The sequence below is a fragment of the Drosophila sechellia genome, chromosome 3L (assembly GCF_004382195.2).
Source record: "Drosophila sechellia strain sech25 chromosome 3L, ASM438219v1, whole genome shotgun sequence".
Taxonomy (NCBI): domain Eukaryota; kingdom Metazoa; phylum Arthropoda; class Insecta; order Diptera; family Drosophilidae; genus Drosophila; species Drosophila sechellia.
In genome coordinates this window covers 14,223,863-14,246,111 of record NC_045951.1, presented here as the reverse complement: position 1 = coordinate 14,246,111, position 22,249 = coordinate 14,223,863, and the positions used below count along the sequence as shown (strand labels likewise).

Here is a 22,249-nt window from a genome sequence, read left to right as displayed (position 1 = left end):
AATGGCAACTCAGTTTAATTGAAATCAAGTGGATAGGGGGGCGGAAAATGTGGGTGGGGTTGGTGAAAATATGCATTGGGTATCGGAAAGTTGATTGCCGGGGTGGATTGCAAGTCGAAGTGAAACGTTGAAACGTATTCGAAAATCGACAGCAAACGTAATTGAAATTGCATGAGCAACAATGTGCGGTGGGTGAAGAGAGGGGGTGGGTGGATGGAGGCGGTGGGTGGGGGTGGTGCTGCCAAATGGAGGAGAGCCAAACGAGTGAACTGACCCCCAATCAGCCGCTCCTTGCTTACTTTACACATAAATTGGCAGCACTGCGGCACAAGTGGGACACCAAATATAAATTGAAACCCGATCAAAGTAATACACTACATTAAACACCAATATATATAATTAAAAAACATATTTAATTATTATTATTAAAATTAATTATAATTTAAATTATTACCTTTTGTGTAAAATGACTCCAAAATTAATCAAAATAGAAAAAACTAATTTATATAAAATATTTTTTAATTGTAATTAATTGTAATTATATTTGGTATTTTTATATTTGAATGGAAATAATATGACACAATTTCAAAAGTCACCATATCCCAAAATATCTACAATGGTTCCAAATTTCATTTCCTTGACTTTTTATGGATTTCAATACGTTTTTCTGTTGCCCCAGCCACAGAAGAAAATTTATGGGCCATGTTTAAGAAATTAAATTCCCAGCAGCTGCCAGTTTCTTAAACTGATTAACAGTTGGCCAAATTTGCGTTTAATTACTGCGGCAGAAAAATAAATCCAATTCTGCAGTCAGATAAATATCCATTTAGTGATTCATGCAAAGATCTCGACTTGGCATAAGGCAGATTTTTGAAGCAATTTGCAAATTGTTTTCTAAGCGCACACACAGATACAATCACAAGCAATGGCAATGGTGCAATAATTTTCTGTGGGCGAGCGGAGGGGTTGGAAAAGTGTCAGCAGAATAAATGCTGACAATAAATAAAAATGGAAAATGATTGAAACATGTGTCGGGCGTTTTCGATTTTTTGATATGCCGTGCACGTTCTGAGCCTCCATCCTCTGGTATCCTTTTCATCCTGACACTGTTTCTATACCTTTGCGTATGTCAATAGCCTGGAAATGTAAACAAATAAGAAAGCAATCAGAAGCGACATTTTCTAACCTAACGTGAGTGCGCACAAAAGTATGCAATAAAAATATGATGAGTCTGACAAAGCGGCGGAAAATGTGAAGAAGTAGGGAGAAGACTTTCAGATGATACAAAATAATATGTTACGAAATAATATGATTGCACATAAAAGTTTTTGCTAAAGAAGTTTACATTGTACTAAATAAGATTAGGTTCTCCTAGAAGAAAAAAATTTTCTGTGAAATGATTGGGATGAGTTTAGCTCAACAAATTCACGTAAATGTAAAATTTATTTTTAAGTCCTGGTAAAATAGCTAGTTTTTAACAGAACAATTTGAATTTATTTTACTTTATTTTATTTTTATAAAAAAATGTTTTGTTTTTTTCATTATAGCTAATTAGTTAAATGTTCTAATAAATAATAATACTTATTTACTGTGCGCTTAGTAGTTTGATAATCGCCCTCTTCCCCTTCGTATTTTATCAAAATCAATAATCAATATCGATGTCATTGAATGACAAGCCAAACTAATACAATATTGATGGCCTGGCCAATAAAACTTCACCCAAGAGGGCATTTGCACCACATAACTCGGCATCAGGCGGCACATCCTGTTGAAGTATAAAAGGGTTTATGGCTTGTTTGCAAAAAACGGTAGGATAAATAAAATAATAATAGCGCAGGGAAAGGAGCAACAAAATCCAGAACAAACATTAATTTGTAACGCACGTTCGGCCAATTTTGGTTTTACAATTTTGACCAAAAAATGTACCCCAAGTGACCGCATAACGAGCGCAAATCAATTTGCCACGTTGATAAGCAACCCTCCGCCGATGATAACCCTTTTTTATAACCCTTTGCCCATTGGGCCTCTGCTGTCATAGCCGGGGATTTATAGATATTAAATTAGACAGGATTTTAACACGCGCACGTAACTTTGACATACATCAAGCGGACTTAACTTTGAAGCACACAAAGGAATAAAAAATAATAGAAGACAAAAAACCATATCAAATAATGCAAATTGTATGCCAAATGTTGAGATTTGTTTTGCTGACCGACCAGGAGCATAAAAAACTTACATATATATTTTCCCATATGAAAGCACTGGAGTCCCAGCTGCGTCAGTCTTCGCATCCTGCGGTTGCCCCAATTTCATTTCCGAAACGCATTATAATCATAATAATAATAATAACAGTAAGCAAAGATGACAGCAAGTTTCAAATAGGTGTGAAATGAAAATTCTGTTGTGTATAGATTGGTCAGCAGTTGGTTGCGGGTTTCGGCTTAAGGGGGATAAAAGGGGTACAAAGTCGCAGATGTTATGTGGCCAATGGGAAATTCAAATTTGGAAAAGGATTATTGACCAAATATTGGCTGGGATTCGGATTGAGATTGTTTAGCCTTTAGTTTGGATTTGTCGGATATTGAAAATGTGATTTTAGGAAGCATTTGATTTAAAGAATCTAATTGATTTATTTAAATTTTCACATGGTTATATCTCTTAGTTGGTTTTATAAGTAAGCAACATTGCTCAGAGCTGCTACCTTCAAGCATAGCAAAATTAATTCATAGAACCAAAACACCTTCCTCCAGTTTAATGAACTGTGAGTGGGGGGTAATCCCCAAACGATACCATACCATACCATAAGCCCGAATCCAAGACATTAGCCATGGCTATTTACCTTTCAGTTCGGCTCAGTTGAGCTCAGATTTTAGGGCCAACATGTGAAAGAAAATAAAAATCTCACAAATTATTTATTAATTACCCAGCGTAGCCTTGCTCAAAAGATGTGAATCGAGTTTGGGCCCAACTGTAGGCATTTAATAGTGTGTTCAATTCTCTGCTTATCGAAATTGTAAATTTTAAATTTGCTCCTCAGCTTCCATCTCGGTTCTTTCATTTTCTCTTTTTTTTTAGCACAATAAAACAATAAATCAATCACAGTTAGGGCCTGTGTAGTTTTGTTATCTTTAACCAAGTTTTTAGTGTCTTGTTAGATTTTTTGTGGGGCCGAAATTTATGAACACTGTAAATGTACTGTAAAAAAGACTTATGAATTTATAAAATATTTTTTTCTTCGTAAGTTTTTGTATTATTATGTTTTTTAATTTTCTATTTTATATGTACCGACAAAAATTTTTTATTGATATAATAATAATATTATATTCGTTTTAATTCAGATTCAAAAATAGTTTTTATATTAAATGTTATGCATATTATATTATATTTATAGGCCTATAAGCATGTTGTTTTTGGATATTCCCTCAGGCCACCTTAAATTTTAAAGTGTAAATTTTTTCATATTTTTCGTTAGAGATCTGTTAACTGCGATGAAAGAAAATTCTATGACATGTTTTCTGCCACGCATAAATATATAGGGAATTGTTTCAGATCAAAGCAAAAGATGAGGGCTGCTTAGGCGAACTAGGAAAAGAGAGACGAATGGATGGGTAAGCCTTCCAGGAGTATTTAAGGTCTTCATTTTATGGGTCGGCAAAGTCAATTAAATAAAGAACACAGTCGAAAATCAACAAGCTGTGGTGGAAATGACCAGCAAAAGATAGAGATACTCACTCAACGGTTGAGTGCGTTCGCTCATTCTTATTCTCACTCACATTCATTCACATTCACAATGGCGGTCCAAGTTCTCTCTCCCTTTCTCATTTTAGTGGGCGTGGCCTTGCCCTCTATTCCACATCCCATTTCATTCCTATGAGATCTCACCGTTTTGTCTGAGTAAATTAAAATTGTGTGTAGTTTATTATTAAATGAAGCGCATTTTTGTATTTGTATGTGGACCACCCGTCTGCCTGTCAGAGTAAGTGTGTGTGTGTGTAACACCAGCCACAGCGGTATTTTTATATAGATAAACATAAATATAATTCGTTGGCCGTCGGTGGGTTAACAATCCACCGGCCCACCGACGGGCACATAATAATATTAAAATGTTAATTAGCGTATTAATTCAGTTCGGTGATGAAAGTGTGAGTGGGACAAAACGTGATATATATGTTGGTATGCTCTGCTAGGACTTACGTTTCTGAAATTAATTTATAAGATAATCTAGAAAAAGGATTCTTGGGGTACATGGTTTAAAAGTCCTTAAAATTTAGAGTACCTAAAAAAGAAAACTATATATATATAGGTATATGCTTTAAAATTTGCGAATAAAAAACATTTTTACAAATTTATATTATATTACTTAATTCTAGAATTTCTTATTATATTACGACATTACAACTTGTTCACTCAAACATTTTTAAAAAAAAGTGTTGAAATGCTTCTACTTTAACCTATAGTTTCTCGTTTACATTTATAGCTCTCATTTATCGCCAGCGCAATTTTTAATTATTTAAATGAATAAGGCCAACGAAAAAAGATGCCAGCTTCGTCTCAATATTTATAGCTTTTTAAACAAATAAACGGAATTCGCAGTCGACAAAAAGGCCACCCACAATCCAGCGACCCAGGGAAAAAGCCATGAAAATGCACTCAGCCACAAGGAAACAGTGGACCAGAATGGGACAGAAGGAGGTGCAAGAGAGACAAAGGACACCAAGAGTGCCAGGATAAGTTCCCGTTTCAGACCCAGGCTCCAATCCGAATCCGAAATAGTTGATTTTAATGATGTACATAATAAAATTCCCATTCGTTTTGTGCCAATGCCACTGCGTTCCAGTCTGCATTTCATGTTTACACTGATTGTGGAACGCTCTTGTGGGCGAGAAAGAGACAGGCAGGGCAACCGTATACGACTCTCCTACTCGCACGCTCTAAAGATGATGCTGCGAGTGGAAGTGGAATCGGAATGCGGAGGGTTGAACGCCGTACCCCAACCAAAAACCGAAACTGAAATTGAAACTGAGATTGTGTGACTGAGGGCCAGTCGAGTCAATTTCGAAATCATTCGTTAGTCGTAGGCCTAAACAAGCGGACACGCGCGGGTATTCATTCACTTCGATATTTCCCGGCCACGGAGTTATCAGTATATAGCCTGATCTCGTTCAAATCGATTATGCCAAGTGTAGTTTCTTAAAATCTAAGAACGATTTGAACAGTTAACACTTTCGTGCTTCACCGTTTCGGTTTCGTGCTTGTGTTAAAAAGGATTTAAGATCATATGATCTCGAATATATAGAATAACCAGTTTTGATCGTATCGTGTTCGGATAATATTAAAAACCCTATATACATACAAATACTATGTACATCGGAAAATAAAGTGCTGACATTATAATTGAAAACAATTCAAGCAAAAAAAAAAAACTATTAAGGAACTCAATAAGTTTTATAAGCATAAAGCAGGATATCCCCTTAAATAATTTTTTTGGTCTTCACTTTACAATAGGATAAGAACTTCTAAAACGTTATAGAAAATTGTCTATGAAATAACATACGATTTCAAAGATATATCCACAAGAAGCTGCTATTCCTTAAATACTATTTATAACCAAACTAAAAAGCCCAGATCGTTACGATTCGATCTTCTCCGCGTGAATACCTATCCGTAGACCGATCCCAAGCTGGGTAGTCCATTCCTGAGCATTACGCCGGCGGGTGGCAGCAGCAATCCCTCGCCCACGCCTCCACCGCCCGACGCCAAGGTGGCGGCCAAGCAGCTGGCCCAGAGCTTCCAGCTGTCCGCCAATTCCGCCTTCAACTTGGCCCTTCCGCCGGCATTTTACCGCGCACCACCGCAGCAGCACCCGGAGTGCCTGGACTACGGCCACGAAGCGCCCGAGATGGATCTGATAAATCCGTATATGCGCCATCACAGTTTTGCGGCCGCCGCCCAGGGAAGTCCCCCGTCGGCGGCGCAACGTCATCATTTGGCGGCGGCCATGAGCAATGGCTTCGCGGATGTCCATGCCCATGCGATGGCGGCGGCGGACTACCAACAACAGTTGGCCGATTACCACAGTGCAGCGGCGGCAGCGGCCGTTTATGCCAACAACAATAATAATAATAACAATAATAGCAGTAACAACAACAACAGCAGCCCGCTAATGTTGCTAAAGGCGGCACATGGCGGAGGTCTCAAGGATTCGGACTCGCCATCGACGACACCGCCACCCGCCTCCTCCAGACTCCATTCTGACTCCTCGCCATCTCCACGATACGAACACAATTCCAGTCCCGGTGTGGACAGTGCCAAGTCGTATGCATTGAGCCAGAGGAGCAGCGGAGCGGAGGATCCATGCCAGACCAGCGAATCCGCCAGTCCACCGCCGCAGGGCCAGAACGATTACAGTCCCGAGAATCTCAGCAGCCAGAGGGCAAAGTTCCAGCACCATCATGGAGTGAACCCACTGGCGCTGCACAATGCCAACCATGGCGGAAACCCCGGAGGTCACAACAACAATAACCACATGGATCACAAGCTCCCACTGAGTTTTCTCGGTCCCCCGCTGGCCGCTCTTCACTCGATGACCACGGAAATGAAGGGTCAAGGAGTCGGTGGATCGTCGGCGTCGGCAAATGGCTTGTCCTACAGCCACAGCCCGAATTCGCATTTGATCAGTGATCGCGGATCCGGTGGCAGCTCATCGTCTTCCTCCACCACGGCCACGAACACCAACAGCCAGGGTGCACCCAATCCGCACGGCATCGACACCATCCTCTCCAAACCGCCGCCGGTGACATCGGCGGGTCTAAGTGCTTTAACAGGAGGTGAGTAAAGGAATGGGTTTAATGTGGGTTGAGTAGCTTTATTATATATTATAGCTTGTTATTTTACACCAATTATGTTAAGGAAGGTATATAAGGCCATGATTTGGGGACTATTTATAGGTTTTGAACTTCTTAAAGATGTTTGTTAGAACACACATTTTAATAATATATAAAATAAAATACATAAACAATGGTTCAAATTCTTGTTTTTACAATTTTATTGACATAAATCTAAATTTCGAAAAATCAAAAAAATTTAATTTAAATTTAAGCGCTTTCCGAAAAGTTTAAAGTTGCTATATGAGTTTCTTAATGCTGAAGAACTTTGCTCTAATTTGAAATCATTTCTATTAAACTTAATTGCATAATAAAAATGAATTAGACTACCTGTTTAACTACAATTGTGTCTCCCAATTCAATGCACCTAGTCATTATGCAACACTGAAATATTTGTACATATATATCAGACATGAATCAATAGATATTATGTATGCACCGAACTCACACACAACCAAAGACAAAAAAAAAGCGATATATTTTAAATGCTTCAAAAACTCGTTTCGCAAACCAAACAGAAAAATAAAAAGGCAATCCCGTCGAACAAAAACGACCGAAAATTGTTGTTTTGTTTACGAATCCGGTTTGGCATGATTCCATATGATTCCATGATTCAATAAAAGCCATGCCCCAGCCCACAACCCCCTGTCATTACGCCCCCTGGTCCCTTTACCTAATCAAAGCAATTTTGGATATTGAGCACACCGTTTTCTATGAAACCCAAAATGGTTATAATATCCAATTGCAAAATTACCACAAAACGTAATGAGATACGCGTTTTAACGTTAAAAATTGCAGCAATTAGTTGTCAAATTGTTTGTAATTAAATCAAAATGACACACGAAAAACGTGGTCTATATGGGAAATAAATGGAGGAGCGGGGATCTGAATCTGTGACGCTGTCGTTTCACTAAAATGATTTGGTTTTTCAGCCACTCTGCGTCGCATTTTTTGTACTTTTTCACTCAAATGTAGACCAATTGTGTGACATGACAGTGGTTTGAAATAGGGGGCGCGGTTGACAGGGTGCTGACAATTTGCCATAACATTTTTAATTATTTTTAACGAGGGCGTTTATGTGATTTGATTCGTTTATTTGGTTTTTTCTTTAAACGATTCGGTCACCAGAAACGTAACTCATTCTTTGACAAATTATTTAATGGCCTTTAATTAATTCGAACAAATTCCGTATTGTGTTTTTGAGTTCGCCATTAGTGGGCAGAAATATTAGCTGGTTGAGAACAAATTGGGCAAAATTCTCATGAAAGGGAAATAAACTTTTGAGAGGATTAGTTAATGGGGTGGGCTTATTAAAATGATTATGCAAAAAAAAGTATTTTGAACATATAGAAAAATATTACAACAGGGATAACATTATATCAATATGCGAACTACTATTAAAAGGTTTAAAGTTTGCGGAAGCTAATTGTGCTTAACTATGTAAATTGTTGCTTTAAAAAACTATTATACATCTTGAGAACTTTTTAAATCAAATTTAACACCTTTAAAATTCATTGTATTCCTTGTTTTAAAAATGAAATGTTATTGTTTAAATAAATTTTTTCGATATTCCTGCCAAACCCATTACTAATCATGGTTTTCCCATCCATTTATTTACCCCCAGCTGGCATTCCCCGCTTCTCGATCGCCGCCGCAGCAGCGGGAATGGCCCAGTATCTATCGCAGAGCCAAGGGGCGCCACTGAAGACCCACGCCGGACACATAGTGGACCGCACGCACCTGTACTGGCCAGGATTACAGGGACTGGTGGCCAATCCCATCGCGTGGCGCGAAAGGCTCTCCAACACGAGTAAGTAGACTGCAGCTTGTTAGCAAACAATCATTAATTTGCGATTGATCGGTGAATCGGGCGCGTAATTTGGTATCGATTGTAAGCGGCGGGCACACCTCGTTGCGATTTTCACTTCCTGTTCGGGAGGCGGGCATCGAATCGGATTGGATTGGGTGGGGGGATCTGACGATCTGGGGACCCGGGGAAACCGTTAACAAAGCGCAGCGAATGCCCAACTAATGATCACGGTGATCAAGCGATGGGCTTCTCAAGTGATTACCAATGTGGCTTACAACGGGGGCAAGTTGCATTGTCCGACTCATTAATAAGTGTTGAGGAACCACTTTAACACGATCAGCGGGCTCGGAGAGCTCTCTTTCGGAATGACTCCACACAAAAGTCGATAATGATGGCGATGATGATGCCCGGATGGGACATGGTATGCCAATCCACCCTTCTTGGCCATATGAAAAATTAATTTACTGAGCGAGCGAGCAACCGATTTCTGATTTCTGATCTGGTTACTTCATTATTACATCTATTTATAGGCATCGCTAAGCTCATTAAGTAATGTGCCACCAGCTCGAAACTCGTTTTCCTTTTCCAACATCCAATTGTTTATTTGTTTAAAGGCCCCTCTTCCTCCTCATTATCACTATCGTCATCGGGTTCGCATTGGCAATTGATTTGATTTAGTGCTGTGGGCTACTGCTGCTGCTGCTGTTCGCCTTTTAATTGCGGCCATGACTGTGCACTAAAATCTTGGCCCACAACTCGGAAATCGTTCACAATTTTCTTGCATTCATGCGATCGTGGCAAGGGGCACATACAGATTCGTGGCACAGACTCTATGTTTATGTTTGGCTTGTGTTCGATTTGATTTCTGAAGTGTGTCGTTAGGTGCCGTGGAATTTTCACGCTTTTGGTAGCTCTGTGGGCAACATTAAGCAAATATTGATTTAATTGATTTGCTAAACAGAGCAGCGAATGATTGGGTAGCTGGATTGGACAAGGAGACTGGATAAAGTCGACAGGAAACTGTCGATTATTAAAAATAGTTAAATAAAAACATAAACGGATGCTAACATATATAAAAGATAATAAATAATTCAACTAAAATTCTTAATATCTACTAGTCATGTCTAAATTTTCTTAAAGTCTTAAAGCTACAACCTTGTTATTCATTCGTCTTTCTTTACCATACAAAAATCAATACATTTATATTTGAAAATTTAAGTCAAATCCAACAAGCCATAAAATAAAATTGAATTTGAAAAACATGTTTCAATTGTCAGTTGCTTTGGCTCATTGTTTCCACATCATTTTTGTTTTGGTTAACTTTGGCCACGTTTAACATTCTCATATTTCCCCTATTTACATAAACATACAACCATTTCTTATATCCATTTTTTATTTATCTGTGTATATACGTATTTATGGCAGAAAAGATGCGACAGCTGGTGGTTCCAGACGGAAAAAAACTTTCGTTAGTCGAAAACAAAATGTTTAAGCAGACTGCCTGTGTATGTACGTATATATACATATATAATGTATATAGGAAGATAAAGGCAGACACAGACGCTGCGAGAATATGTTGCCACATTATTATCTAGCTGAAACAATGGGGGGTGGTTTGTTTAGCCTCACTCCGATGTTCTTCCTTTTTATCCCGAAATGGAGCAGCCCCACATATTAGTATGTATTTGTGTTTATGTGCTTGTAGGCTGTCATGTTAACAAGGGAGAAAGCTTTCTCCGCTGCCCGTGCGTGTGTGCGTGTGCGTGTGCACATGAAACGGCAACACACACAAGCTCATTTGAATTTGTTCTCCTGCCCCAGAAGTATGCTATGATTTTTTGTTCTCCTATTTTTCAACACATTTTATTTGTTATTAATAATGCAATTTCATTTGATTAGCTTTTGGGTGGCATTATTTACTCTTTGATTAAGCCTGCAATTTTTTTATTTCATTTGGTAGCATTCCACCTGTTTATGGTTATCAACGCGTTTATTTGTATTGTTCATTATCAATATTTGCCGTGCAATAATGGAAATTTATTGGCTTTCCATTTATACTAGTTCATTGCGGAATTTTATTTAATATGATTGAAATGGATTAAGTGGGGTTTGCATTATAGTTGATAGTGTGCATTGAAATTGTTTGGTTGACTTATCGTAGGTGGTAGGTTAGTTATCGCTGTGCAGATACAACGGGTTAATAATGTGGGACAATCAAACTAGTGACTTTACTGAGGAACGGATAATGCACGCAAATATATATTATTAAAGTGTCTTACCAAACACAAACTCACTTCACCGTTTACCATTTCCTCCAGTGCTGACTTTTATTCATTAAAAGCGAAATGAAAATAAAGCGTGTAACCGCATTGTGCTAATTAAATAATTAACTTTGGCATAAAAAGTAAATACAGGACGAGAGAAAAAGAATCGTAAATTCAGAAGAGGACGGCAACTGAAACCGCAGTCTGCGTTTGACACAATTCATTAAGCTTAATGAAGACAGCAGAAAGAGACGGCACTAGCCTGTCTAGCTGTTGCGTTTAATTAAAATTCAAGTGGCATTTTCTGTGTCATCCCCCGGAATTTCCCCACTCCCCCCTTAGCTCCATGAAAAACTTGTGCTTTAAGCATATAATCGGGCATAAAACAGGCCATAAAACACCGCACAAGACACGAGGGAAAGACAGGGATGGCAGCAGTGGCACTTAATGAGGCAACCGACCATGCCACTTGCATATACATATATATATAAAATCGCATACTACAAGGGGTATATAAAAAAGGTGCGGATTATCCGCCCCAACCGGTGTGTGCAAAGATTTTACTGCTCAACAACCAGATTGGCATTAACATTTTACAAGATTGTTACATCAACGTGAGAAGAGCGGGGAAATGATCTGGGTTGCGTGGACGGGGATTGATAATAAGGACACTTACTTCAAATGGCTAGCAATTCAGCAAGCGAAATGTATAGGGGAATTTTTTTTTTGAATATTTAGGAATATATATATAACCCAAACTATTGTTTTCTATTGTCAATTAGCATTAGTACTTAATACATTTCCTCAATTGAAAACTTAGCAGACGTACGGCAGTGGTGATATCATAAGATAATCCCTAGTCTATCAATATTTGGTGTTAACGATTGTCTCGCTAAAATCATTCCATCCTCAAATCAAATTATCCCGCCTTTCCTCGGTTATGGCACCATCAGACCCGATAATAAATGGCATTTTAATATTTTCAATAAGGGAAACATTTACACAAAATAGCACACGCCCACCTAGAATTTACTTGCCACCCCACCAAAAGAATGTCCAAAAAATATTAACGCCGTAAAAAATATTGGCAGTAAGGAAAGGCAAAAAAAAAGGTATAGAATGAGAAAGGAATTCGAGTGTTGGGAGGAAAAAGTGCAAATGCAGCGATGCCAACAGGGTGACTTATGCGATTATAGACAACTGCCAGTGCCTCAATCGAAGGACACAGGGGCGTGCGGAGTGGTCAGAAAAAAAGAAAAAAACAACAGGCAGCAGGGGCGGACCATTTCCATTTCATTGCATTGCGTTTGAGGGCCGTGACATGAGCAAATAAACGCTTCATATTTGTCGGTTATTTATGAGGGTCCTTGCAGGACGCAGCTGCCAACCGCCAAGGAACCCAGGCAGTGCGAAAGAGACGGAGGGAAGGGGGCAAAACGAGATAGCTATGGTATACCCAAAGAGAATAAAAAAATTATCACTGCTACAATTTTTCTTGCAAGGGATTACGCTTGTTACATGGCGAATCCCCATCCAAAGCGAAAGTCCGCGGGAGATACCCTCGAACAACCTATCCCCCTTTATTGACAAGTCTTGTTAAGCTTCAGAATTGTCTGCGAAAAAAAAATAAAAAAAAAAAAACGTATAAATTTAATGCCACACACATTTTTATTTGGCAAGGCATTTTGTTTTCATAACTCGAACATGGCAGCCAAATGGCACAGAAGTGGCAGCTGAGATTGAATTGAAATGGAAAGTGTTAGGTATTGGCTTGGCTTCAAGTTTATAATGTCATTAAATTGTTAAATATATATTATACAAACTTTTATCAGATAAATCGAAGAATATTTATAGAATGAATAGCTTTAATAGTTTTATAAATTAGTATGTACCAGCACGTTTACTATTTTCTACCTTTTATGTCCTTAATTAGATCAATTCAAAGCATGCCGTTTAATTGCAATGCCTTTCTGTAATACAAAACACATCCTCCCATCACATGTAATTTTGCATAGTGCCCGGGCTTAACCCGAATAAAAAAATATCCTTATCTATATGAAAGCTGTTAGAAATAACAATTTAAATTAATAATTCTGCGCAAATGGCACCAAAGTATCATAAAGGGACAAAGAGTTTCAACCCAATGTAGACCGAAAAAAGGACCACCCTTTCGAGGACAACGGCTGTATGTGGCTTTACCTTTTACCAAACCCCATCTGCCCTTCCACCGGATGTCCCCTTTTGTGTTCTGCGTTGGGCATATTTAGTTAAATCATTTCACATAATTAGGTATCATTTAATAATGGGGTAACATTAATTGAAAGCACACACACACCCACAACCCACAACCCACCACCACCTCCACCTCCACCTCAACCCACTCCCCTTTTTGCCATTCCCACAGCTACCGTTTAATTTTATGGCCACCCTCCATGTCCACTTGACTGACTTTACGAGCCAACAGGGCACGTAGCGCGCCCCGGCGAATCCCCCCGGCGAATCCCCCCACCTACGACCCCGACAATCCCCCTTTGCTGAGGGGGGCGTGGCCGTCGAATGGGCGTTCTGTTTTGGACCACTTGGCTCGCTTTTATTGGCCTCTTGCTGTCGTCGTCGTCGCTTTTGCTAATTGATTTTAATGAAGGCTCCGACGACCCTCGGCGGCAAAAGTTTTCGTCCTCGGGCTCCTTGTACCATAAATTGCTGTGGTCAATTTGGGTTTGTTAATTGGGCAAACGTGTGTATAGGGATTTTTTCAGTCTGCCGCTCTGCACATTCGTTTTCTTGCCAAATTGTAATTAGTGTGAAATTATCAAACGGCTGCAGAAATTTGTCATAGTAAACAAATACTGGATAATTCTTACGAGCATCAAACTATAATTTTTGACTTAATATTTTTTAATTTTGTATTTATCATTGTTCATATCGCAATATTTGCTGCTAAATGTTCCAAAATTGAGTTCCAAAATCATTTAATGTTAGTTGACAACCCCTAAACACCTTTTGCAGTGCCTTTGTCCCAAAAGTTTCTTCTCAAATTAGCAGCTGTCGCCTCGTAAACAATTAATAAATGTCATAAAACTTTTCTGCCGCAAAAAGGAAACCGTTTTACAACCACCCCACGATGCGCTAAACAACTTTGTCCCCGTCTTTACGGCGCGGCATTATTTAACAATTCATTAAAACAATTTTTGGGGGGATGTAATGTTTAAATTTCGAGAAATGCTTGTAAACAAGGTGCTCAAAGTGTTTCAACTCCTGCAATTCGAAAAGTTTGAACACAGCTTAGAAAGAGCCGAGATATTTAATGACCAAATTTGGTATGACGGGAAAATTAGAGCTAATGAGCTGAGCTTTCGTGCTTCCTAACATATATTTACATGAATTATTAATATATTTATGAATATATACATTTTTCCGTCTTTCAGTGTCCGCCAATCTGTCTCAATCGCATCAGCATCACCCATCGAACGACAAGGATGGCAAAAAGAAACACACCCGCCCAACATTCAGTGGTCAGCAGATCTTCGCCCTGGAGAAGACATTCGAGCAAACCAAGTATCTGGCCGGACCAGAGCGTGCCAAGCTCGCTTACGCCTTAGGAATGTCCGAGTCGCAGGTTAAGGTAAGCAAACATGAACGGGAAACCCCTCCAGACCCTATAAAATTCGGGACGCAGCCTTTTTGGCAAATGCAAATTAAAAACTCATAAAAATGGCGGAAGGGGCAATAACCCGGATCCAAACCAAATAAAAATAGAAAACTGACTCCGCAAAAGGTGAACAGGAGTAAGCAGAACTTCGCTTGTTTTGCCCCTGACTTTTCTGACAAATTTGCATTTTTATTGAAAGACAAATCTCGTGGATTTTTCGGCCTTACCCTCGAAATACAAAATGGCGCCAATGGGTTTCAATGGTCCCCATTTTCGTCCCTCGGGGAACGCGTATTAAAGGCTTAGTGCAATGTGTTATCCTCCACCATTTTAAAGTTTCCTTTTTTTCCGGCCATACAACGGCGAAAAAGAAGGAAATGTTATCAACAAATAAATCCTTTGTGTCGTCAAATTTGTTGTCATCAACTTTTGTTGTAATCCGAAACAGGGAAACGCACGTGTCATGGTCGATGGTCCGTGGTCTCGTCGCGTGTCGTTCGGGATTTTGAATCTTTCGCCGCGTATCTGTATTTGCGGTTGCGCTTTCTTGTAACTCCCGAATTAGTTGTAATCCAGGCAAGTTAATTGGTTTGCGGTGGGTTAAAAAACGACAAAAATGTTGTTGTTTTGAAAAAAGTTAGTACCCTTTTGAAGTTTTTAGGGACCCCAGTCTACACTTTTTTATAGAGAAGTATTTTTCCTACAAGTGAATTGAATCCTAATATTAAATTATGGTTTAACTTAGTGCTTTAATATTTAATTTTCAACTCATAAAAATTATATTTGTAATAAAACAAATATATAGAGATTGGTCACCATGTATAATCAAATCAGATGTCCTGCTAAGAGGGACATGTTTGCCCCATTTGTTCAACATCATCTCTTCCAAATGCCCCCAAACCAAAAGCGATACCTTTTCTCACCACTCAACTAAGTGCAATCAGAAGTGGAAAAGAAATCACGTTTATGATGAGGAAAATGATTAATTGCCAAAGAATGAGGCACAGAGGGCAGACAGGGACAGAGAAGGCGAGGGAACGGAGATAGAGATAGATAGATGAACATTCAGGATTGATGGCTTGAGCTGCAGCTAAATATGCGTCATTTTGTGCTAAGGACTAAACAGGACGAACAGGGAGCGGCGGGCAGAGAATGCGCTGATGACGAGTACAAATGGACAGGGAGATGGATGAAAACTGCAGGATTTCGGGTTGATTCTGGCCCCAGCATTTTCCCCATTTTCCCGCCGCTTTTCCCCCGGCTTTCCTTCGCGCTGTCTCAACTCGTCTCTCTCTCTGATAGACATGCCAAATGACTGGATGACTTTTGGGTGAGTGTAAATTAAATTCTGGACCCGGCGGGATGGCACAAAATGCAGAAGGGACAACGACAACGATGGGCAGCCTGCCAGCTTCATACATATTCAATTAGTGTGCGTGCATGTGTGCCAGTGTGTGTTAGCCAGAGCCAGATGAAAAACAGCCATGACGATGATAGTATGCAAATTGACAAACAAAAAGGCAGAAGCTGGACAACAGCCGCCCCCAAAAACCAAGCCAAATTATGACAGACAGACAAAATGCAAAGTGGCAAGTGCACTGAAAGAAAAGCTATGCTGAAATACAGAGGTTATTCAAATCTAAGTTTCTATTCTTTGTTTTTAAATTTTAATTTAATTTAATAGATATTTTGTTTGATTGTATTGAAATCTAGCTTGATTTTAACCTTAGTAATTTGTTAATACCCGAATTTTATGCATTTTGAGAGTGATTTCTTATTTAAACCTTAATTTGAATTTTAGTCAGGAATTATATGCTATTTTATCCAGTGCACTTGTATGACAGTGGGAGGTTGGTCAAATGATCTTGACAAGAATAATTGCGCTGTTATCATAATTAAAACGGCGAACGAGAGAAAGCGACTCTTTTCGTCCTTCGTTTTAGCAATCATTTAATGCAAATGGTCGCCATTTTGTACGCTCTTATGAGCGGGAGACTTCCGATGCCACGCCCCCCCTCTGATGAATTATATCGTCTGTGGCCATTATTAATGACAGTCCATGTGTTTGGGAGCATAGTTAGGAGGTACATTTCGAGCAATAAAATTATTCCATGTTTTGTTGTTATAGCTTTTTCGTGATTTTTGCCCGCTCTTCTTCCTTGTTTTGCATAAATGTAATGGCATTTTGGTCCTGATTGTTCAGTCAATGTATGTAAACACTTTGGTCGGGATTGTTTTGCAAATAGTAGGTGGATAGGAATAATGGCAGAGAGCAGTATAAACAGGCAACGGAGAAGCTGCCATTTGATGTAATGGGCTTAAAGCTGAAGATAATTTGGGGAATTAATTAAACGGGGGTATAAGCAATTACTTAATTAAGAAAATGTTTAGGTTGGCTTAAACATGTCACGCAGTTTTCAAAAGAAGTCCATATTACAGAGATACCCCTTTAAATATTTAATTGAACATCATTTAAAGTTTAAAAACCTTCAATACAAACTTTACAATTTATGACAAGCTTTCAGCAGGGGCTTGCTATTAGTTATATACAAGATATAAAATATAAATATTCATAAAAGAATATCTTTTGCAATGTGTCTGAGTGTCATTGGCTACAGAAGACAACAATATTTATTATGGTCTAAAATGGCTATTTATGATCTGTTACTTTTGATGAGACAAAGATCGGGCCGCATAATTAGCTTATGGACCAAATCCGATTCGAGGCGACTGTCAGAAGTGACAGTTTGGCAATGACAATGGGCCACTGACGAAAACTGACAGTCCACCAGGCTGACAATGGGCCGGTTCATAAAAACTTATGACAGAAATGGGGAATAATGTATAATTGATTTTGTTTTTTTTTCTGGTGTCGAGGAAGAATTCTATTGTGACTGGCTAATGGATTTGATTGTGTGTTAATGAATGGATACGACCAGGAATTTACATAAGCGATGAAGACGATTTCTAGGTTTACTGAACAATTAGTCGAATAACCCAAAAATAAAAAAAAAAAAAAACAAAAACGAAATGCACTTTTATGACTCAAACCCTGAGCTGGCTTCAAGTTTATGGCTACAAAATACAAAATCAAATAAATCACAAACTCACATAAATACGGAAAGCGATCCCCATATAAAGAGCGAGGGCGAGCCGGCTATATACAAGTAGATTCGGAAATTTACGAGCCAGAACTACAAAACACACACACTCGAAATGGCTAAAATAAATAAATAAAAATTCTCTGGACCAATAGGAGAAAAAAAGTTGAAAAGTCGAACGAGGTAGGAGCCAACTTGTCAGATGTCGATGTTACCAAAAAGGCCAACTGTATTGGCCATCGGTGTGCGCAGCCATGTTGTAAATTTTCATGACTTTTAAGTATCCCCCGCACAGGACGCGTAAACAAATAAATTTCCAATTTGCCCAAAGAGTCATATATTTCGCTTTGAGGGCACACCACACTCCGAAGGTTTGGTTTTGACATCCTGTCCATTCCTACGAAATTTACATAACACTTTTTATCCTTATCTGAGGGCTCACCTGACGGATGGCCCAGGAAACACGGACTCCCGCTGCGGTGCCAAAATGGAATATGTTTTATAACGTTTTCCTTTTGTTTGAGCACTGTTTCGGTTTTTCGTTCCCTTTTTTTTGTTTGGAGGTGCTGCTCCTGCCGCAATAAATAAATCCCAATTCGATATCGAAGCGTAACGTGACCAAGTCCAATTGATTGCCACAATATTTGATTGACTTTGACATGTTGGCTGTCATAAATTTGGCTCGGCTCCCTTGACCATCTTTATGCATTAGTCACTTGGCTATCTAACCTTACCTGCAAAGGCGGCTTCTAAGTTCTTGGCTAATTCCAGATAAGCCATAAAAGTGTTGCCAAGAGTTGTGAAATTTCAGATTGGGATTCGAACAAAAAGTGGCTACTACAACAACCTCACTTTCCTTTAAAAATATAATAGCTTTGAGGAAAAAAAAAACAAAAATATTACTGCGTATATAACAAACTTAAACCCCGACAATTTTAGAAATAGCTGTACAAATTATGTACTTATTTACTTTCCTCCCTAGTTTTCACCAGTCTATTTTCTTAAAAAATTTTCTCGAAATTTGTTTTTCGGTTGGAACACTTGCTTAAATATCCAAATTTTTGCGAAACCAAGCTAAGCATTTTTTTAATAGTCAGCAATCTGTTGTCATTGCAACATCAACAACATCAACTGCTTTAGTGGGTGCTAGATGACGCATACGCCGTCGTTATGATGATGATGAAATGGGAAAAAGAGACGTGGAAAATCGAGTGGCGTTGGGATGGGGGAAAAAAGAGAAAATGCCAGGAAGCCAGCCACTTGCCCCAAGCTCAGTTTTCCTTTTTGCCCATGGCTCAGTGGCAAATCCCGTAGCAACATGGACACAGATGTTACCAAAAAATAATGACCATGAAAAGCAGCCTTAATGATGCCAACTAATGTTGTTGTTGCCGCTGCTGGCTGTGTGTTGTTTTTCCGAGGACCAAGACACTGGGAAATACTGTCTGTGCACTCTCCCTGCGGCTTGTAACACACGGAAAATATTAATCGTATTTTTATTTCGCATAATGTTGCAAATAATAATTACACAAATGTGCAAATGAAGTTGTAAATTATCCTGTATCTGCTTTAATTGCACCTTTGGGCTGTTTGCCTCCACGTTGATTTCGCCATGGGTGTGGGCCAAACAAACACTTAACCAAAACGGTTATGACAGTCTGGAATAATTAAGTTGATCTCTTGTATAGGGCGTAACTAAACAGAAGTCTTGCAAAATAAGCGTTGTAAAATAATAATTAAATGTTGGTTATTTTATTTCCATAGATTATCTTTAAACTTTCTGGAGAACTGTATTATTCTGCTTTCGAAATCATTTTCAAAATTCTGTGGACTCTTACATTAAGTGCCCATTTATACGCTTTGTTAATGATTCTAACTGCAAACAGCTACCAAAAATCTGCTCCATCATCAGGCAAATGTAGAAATTATGCCGATTTTGAATTTGAAGCCCATGCCTTCTGAGGGGTAGAGAGTGGAAAGCTGGAAAACGTGCATGGGACTTGGATGGGTGAATGTGAATCCCCTTTCAAAACAGCCATTGGCGCTGTGGATGGGAAGGTCGAGGAGGATTTTGGCCAACATATGTTGCCACAGAGCGAGGCAAACGAGGCCGGCAAAATGAAGCGCAGCCAAAGACGTTAGTCATGGTTTGTGCATAGTTTTTGCCGCTGAAAACAGTTGCTGCCTTTGCTGCTGCTGTTGTTGCTGCTGCGGTTGATGTTGCTGCTGTGCTGTGTTGATGCTGCTGCTGCCGGGCAACATTTGGCTGTCCAGGGCTTAATATTGTCTTAATTGAGGGTTAACCGGCGTTGATGATGCGACTTATGGGCTGTTGCTGGGCCGTTTGCCCCCATCCTCATGGCGACTTAATGACTTTGACAATGTGACTCGCCTAATTACACATGCACAGAATTTTCGTTTTAAACTTAAACGCAGATAGAAACACAGCTAAGCAGGAAGTAATATTCGCAAATCAAAGAGATCCTTCCATGTTTCTTATCTTTCAAATTTCTGAGAAAATATACATGAACATTCGGAAAATAAATTCGATTTTAATATTATATTGAACCGTGAAATTTTTAAATATTTTGAGATTTTGAATTAAGTTTTTAAATCACCTGGGAAATATTTCTAACGAAGCTCGTTTGATTAGGGTCAGCTCTAGGAATATATAAATTAAATTTTATTTCGCTCTACTAAAGCGTAGTTATTTCTTGGTTTTGTTGCAGGTCTGGTTCCAGAATCGTCGCACCAAATGGCGCAAACGGCATGCGGCGGAAATGGCCACGGCCAAAAGGAAACAGGACGATATGGGCGGCGATAACGATGGCGATTGCAGCGAGACCATGGATAGCGATAACGAAAGTCTCGATATGGGGGAGTCCCCGGCTCAGAACAAGAGATGTCGCAGCAACAGTTCTGGGTCCTCGCAGCAGCAGCAGGATAATTATCGTCATTAAAACGAATTTACAAACTATGCAATGACATGGACTCGCAATGAAATGGAATGGAATGCACTTAGAATAAATTTCAGTGCGCCAGCGCCAGCTAATTAGCTAGAAAGCCCAGCAAAAGCAGCCACAAAAGCAGCAGCAGCTAGAAACAATTTCAGCTAAATGATTTTGGTTCAAGTTTTAAGGTTTTGCCACTTTACTGTCTTCTGAAGACTTAATTTCTCCCCCCCCCCCCAACTCTCTTACTTATTTTCCCACTTTGTTCAATAGGTGTGTAAATATTTATGTTAATTTTCTAAATAATATATCTAACATGAAGCTTAATTAACGCCACTATTAAATAAGCAAATCGAACGGAGTTGAGGCACTGGCACAAAAATTAAACTGAATTTATTACATATTGTATGTTTAGTTTCTAATCCTTAACTTTAATGTAATTTCGTGCATTAAAACCGACTTTAGTTCATACAATTAAAAATATATATATACTATTAACTATTAACTATGCTAACAGAGATTGCGCAACAATATTCACAATATTGATGATACAGGCGCAAAACATGATGATTAACTATTGCGGTAAATTATATGTAAAATGTATTTAAATTAAATTGTAATTTTAATTATTTCAAATTGATAAAAAATAAAATGCAAGGAAAATAATTCGATTTGGTTTCAAATTAAGGGCTTTAATGGATAAAACGGCTGCAATTTTGTGCCTTTGTGTATATTACGGCATGGAAAGTTAACAGGTGATTAGTAAACCAGCTAAAATTTTAAGGTCCGAAAAAGACGAGGAATTCTGTAGGATTGTATGAACAAAATCCGATCAGCCAACTCCTACAAGGGAATTAAGAATTGATTCTTCTGACTTAAGACTCATAACAATTACAGACCGGAAATCTGCTTTAGACACTCCTCGCATGCAGTCAATCCGGTAAGAGAAGTCAGTCAAACGACAATCCGTCAAACGGACAAAGTCAAAAGGATTAACTCGAAAGTATTTCTGGCCAACAAGGTGCAGACAAATGAATTTCCGAAACGAAAGGAGAGGGCGAAACCGTCACCCAAGAATAAGGGAATGTGTGAAAAGAATCCAACTAAAACCGAAAGATTGATTAACTGTCAATCAAGTGTGCATATGAGTAGAAAACATTGGACAGGCCATGAATGGAATCGAAGCAGGTTGAAGTCGGAGCGTAAGGAAGTCGGGGGAGTTGGCCAATAACAATAAATATCATTAAATTATGTATGCCCTCCAAGGTGTTATGAATGAATAGAGCAAAAGTCTGAATGCAACAAGTAAGAAATGAAAACTGGAAATGGAAGCCTGAGTAACGAGGGAATATCGTATATGAAGAACTATGCCTAAGATACCAAATTTAAAAATGTTGGGATATATTGTTGACCAGTTTTTCCAGAGAAATACAATTTAAAAAGTGCTATCCTGTTGGTAAACCTTTAAAGTTTGTAAATCTAAGAGTAATATAAAACCGAATCCAATTCTCTTGATATATATTAATTTCTAACGCTAGAAAAATGAATCTAAAATTTTTTTTGTCTCGTTGTTATCTATCACCGTCT

At 38.8% G+C, this 22,249-nt stretch overlaps 1 protein-coding gene across 1 annotated transcript; it reads left to right on the top strand.

Moving 5' to 3' along the window:
* The first annotated feature begins 5,083 nt into the window (after window positions 1-5,083).
* Window positions 5,084-21,242, top strand: LOC6605673 (homeobox protein abdominal-A). The gene is made up of 4 exons (XM_032719225.1): window positions 5,084-6,827; window positions 8,509-8,694; window positions 14,387-14,583; window positions 20,441-21,242. The coding sequence occupies exons 1-4, from the start codon at window positions 5,900-5,902 to the stop codon at window positions 20,669-20,671; spliced, it is 1,542 nt and encodes a 513-aa protein (XP_032575116.1). The 5' UTR covers window positions 5,084-5,899; the 3' UTR covers window positions 20,672-21,242.
* Window positions 21,243-22,249: the final 1,007 nt, after the last annotated feature.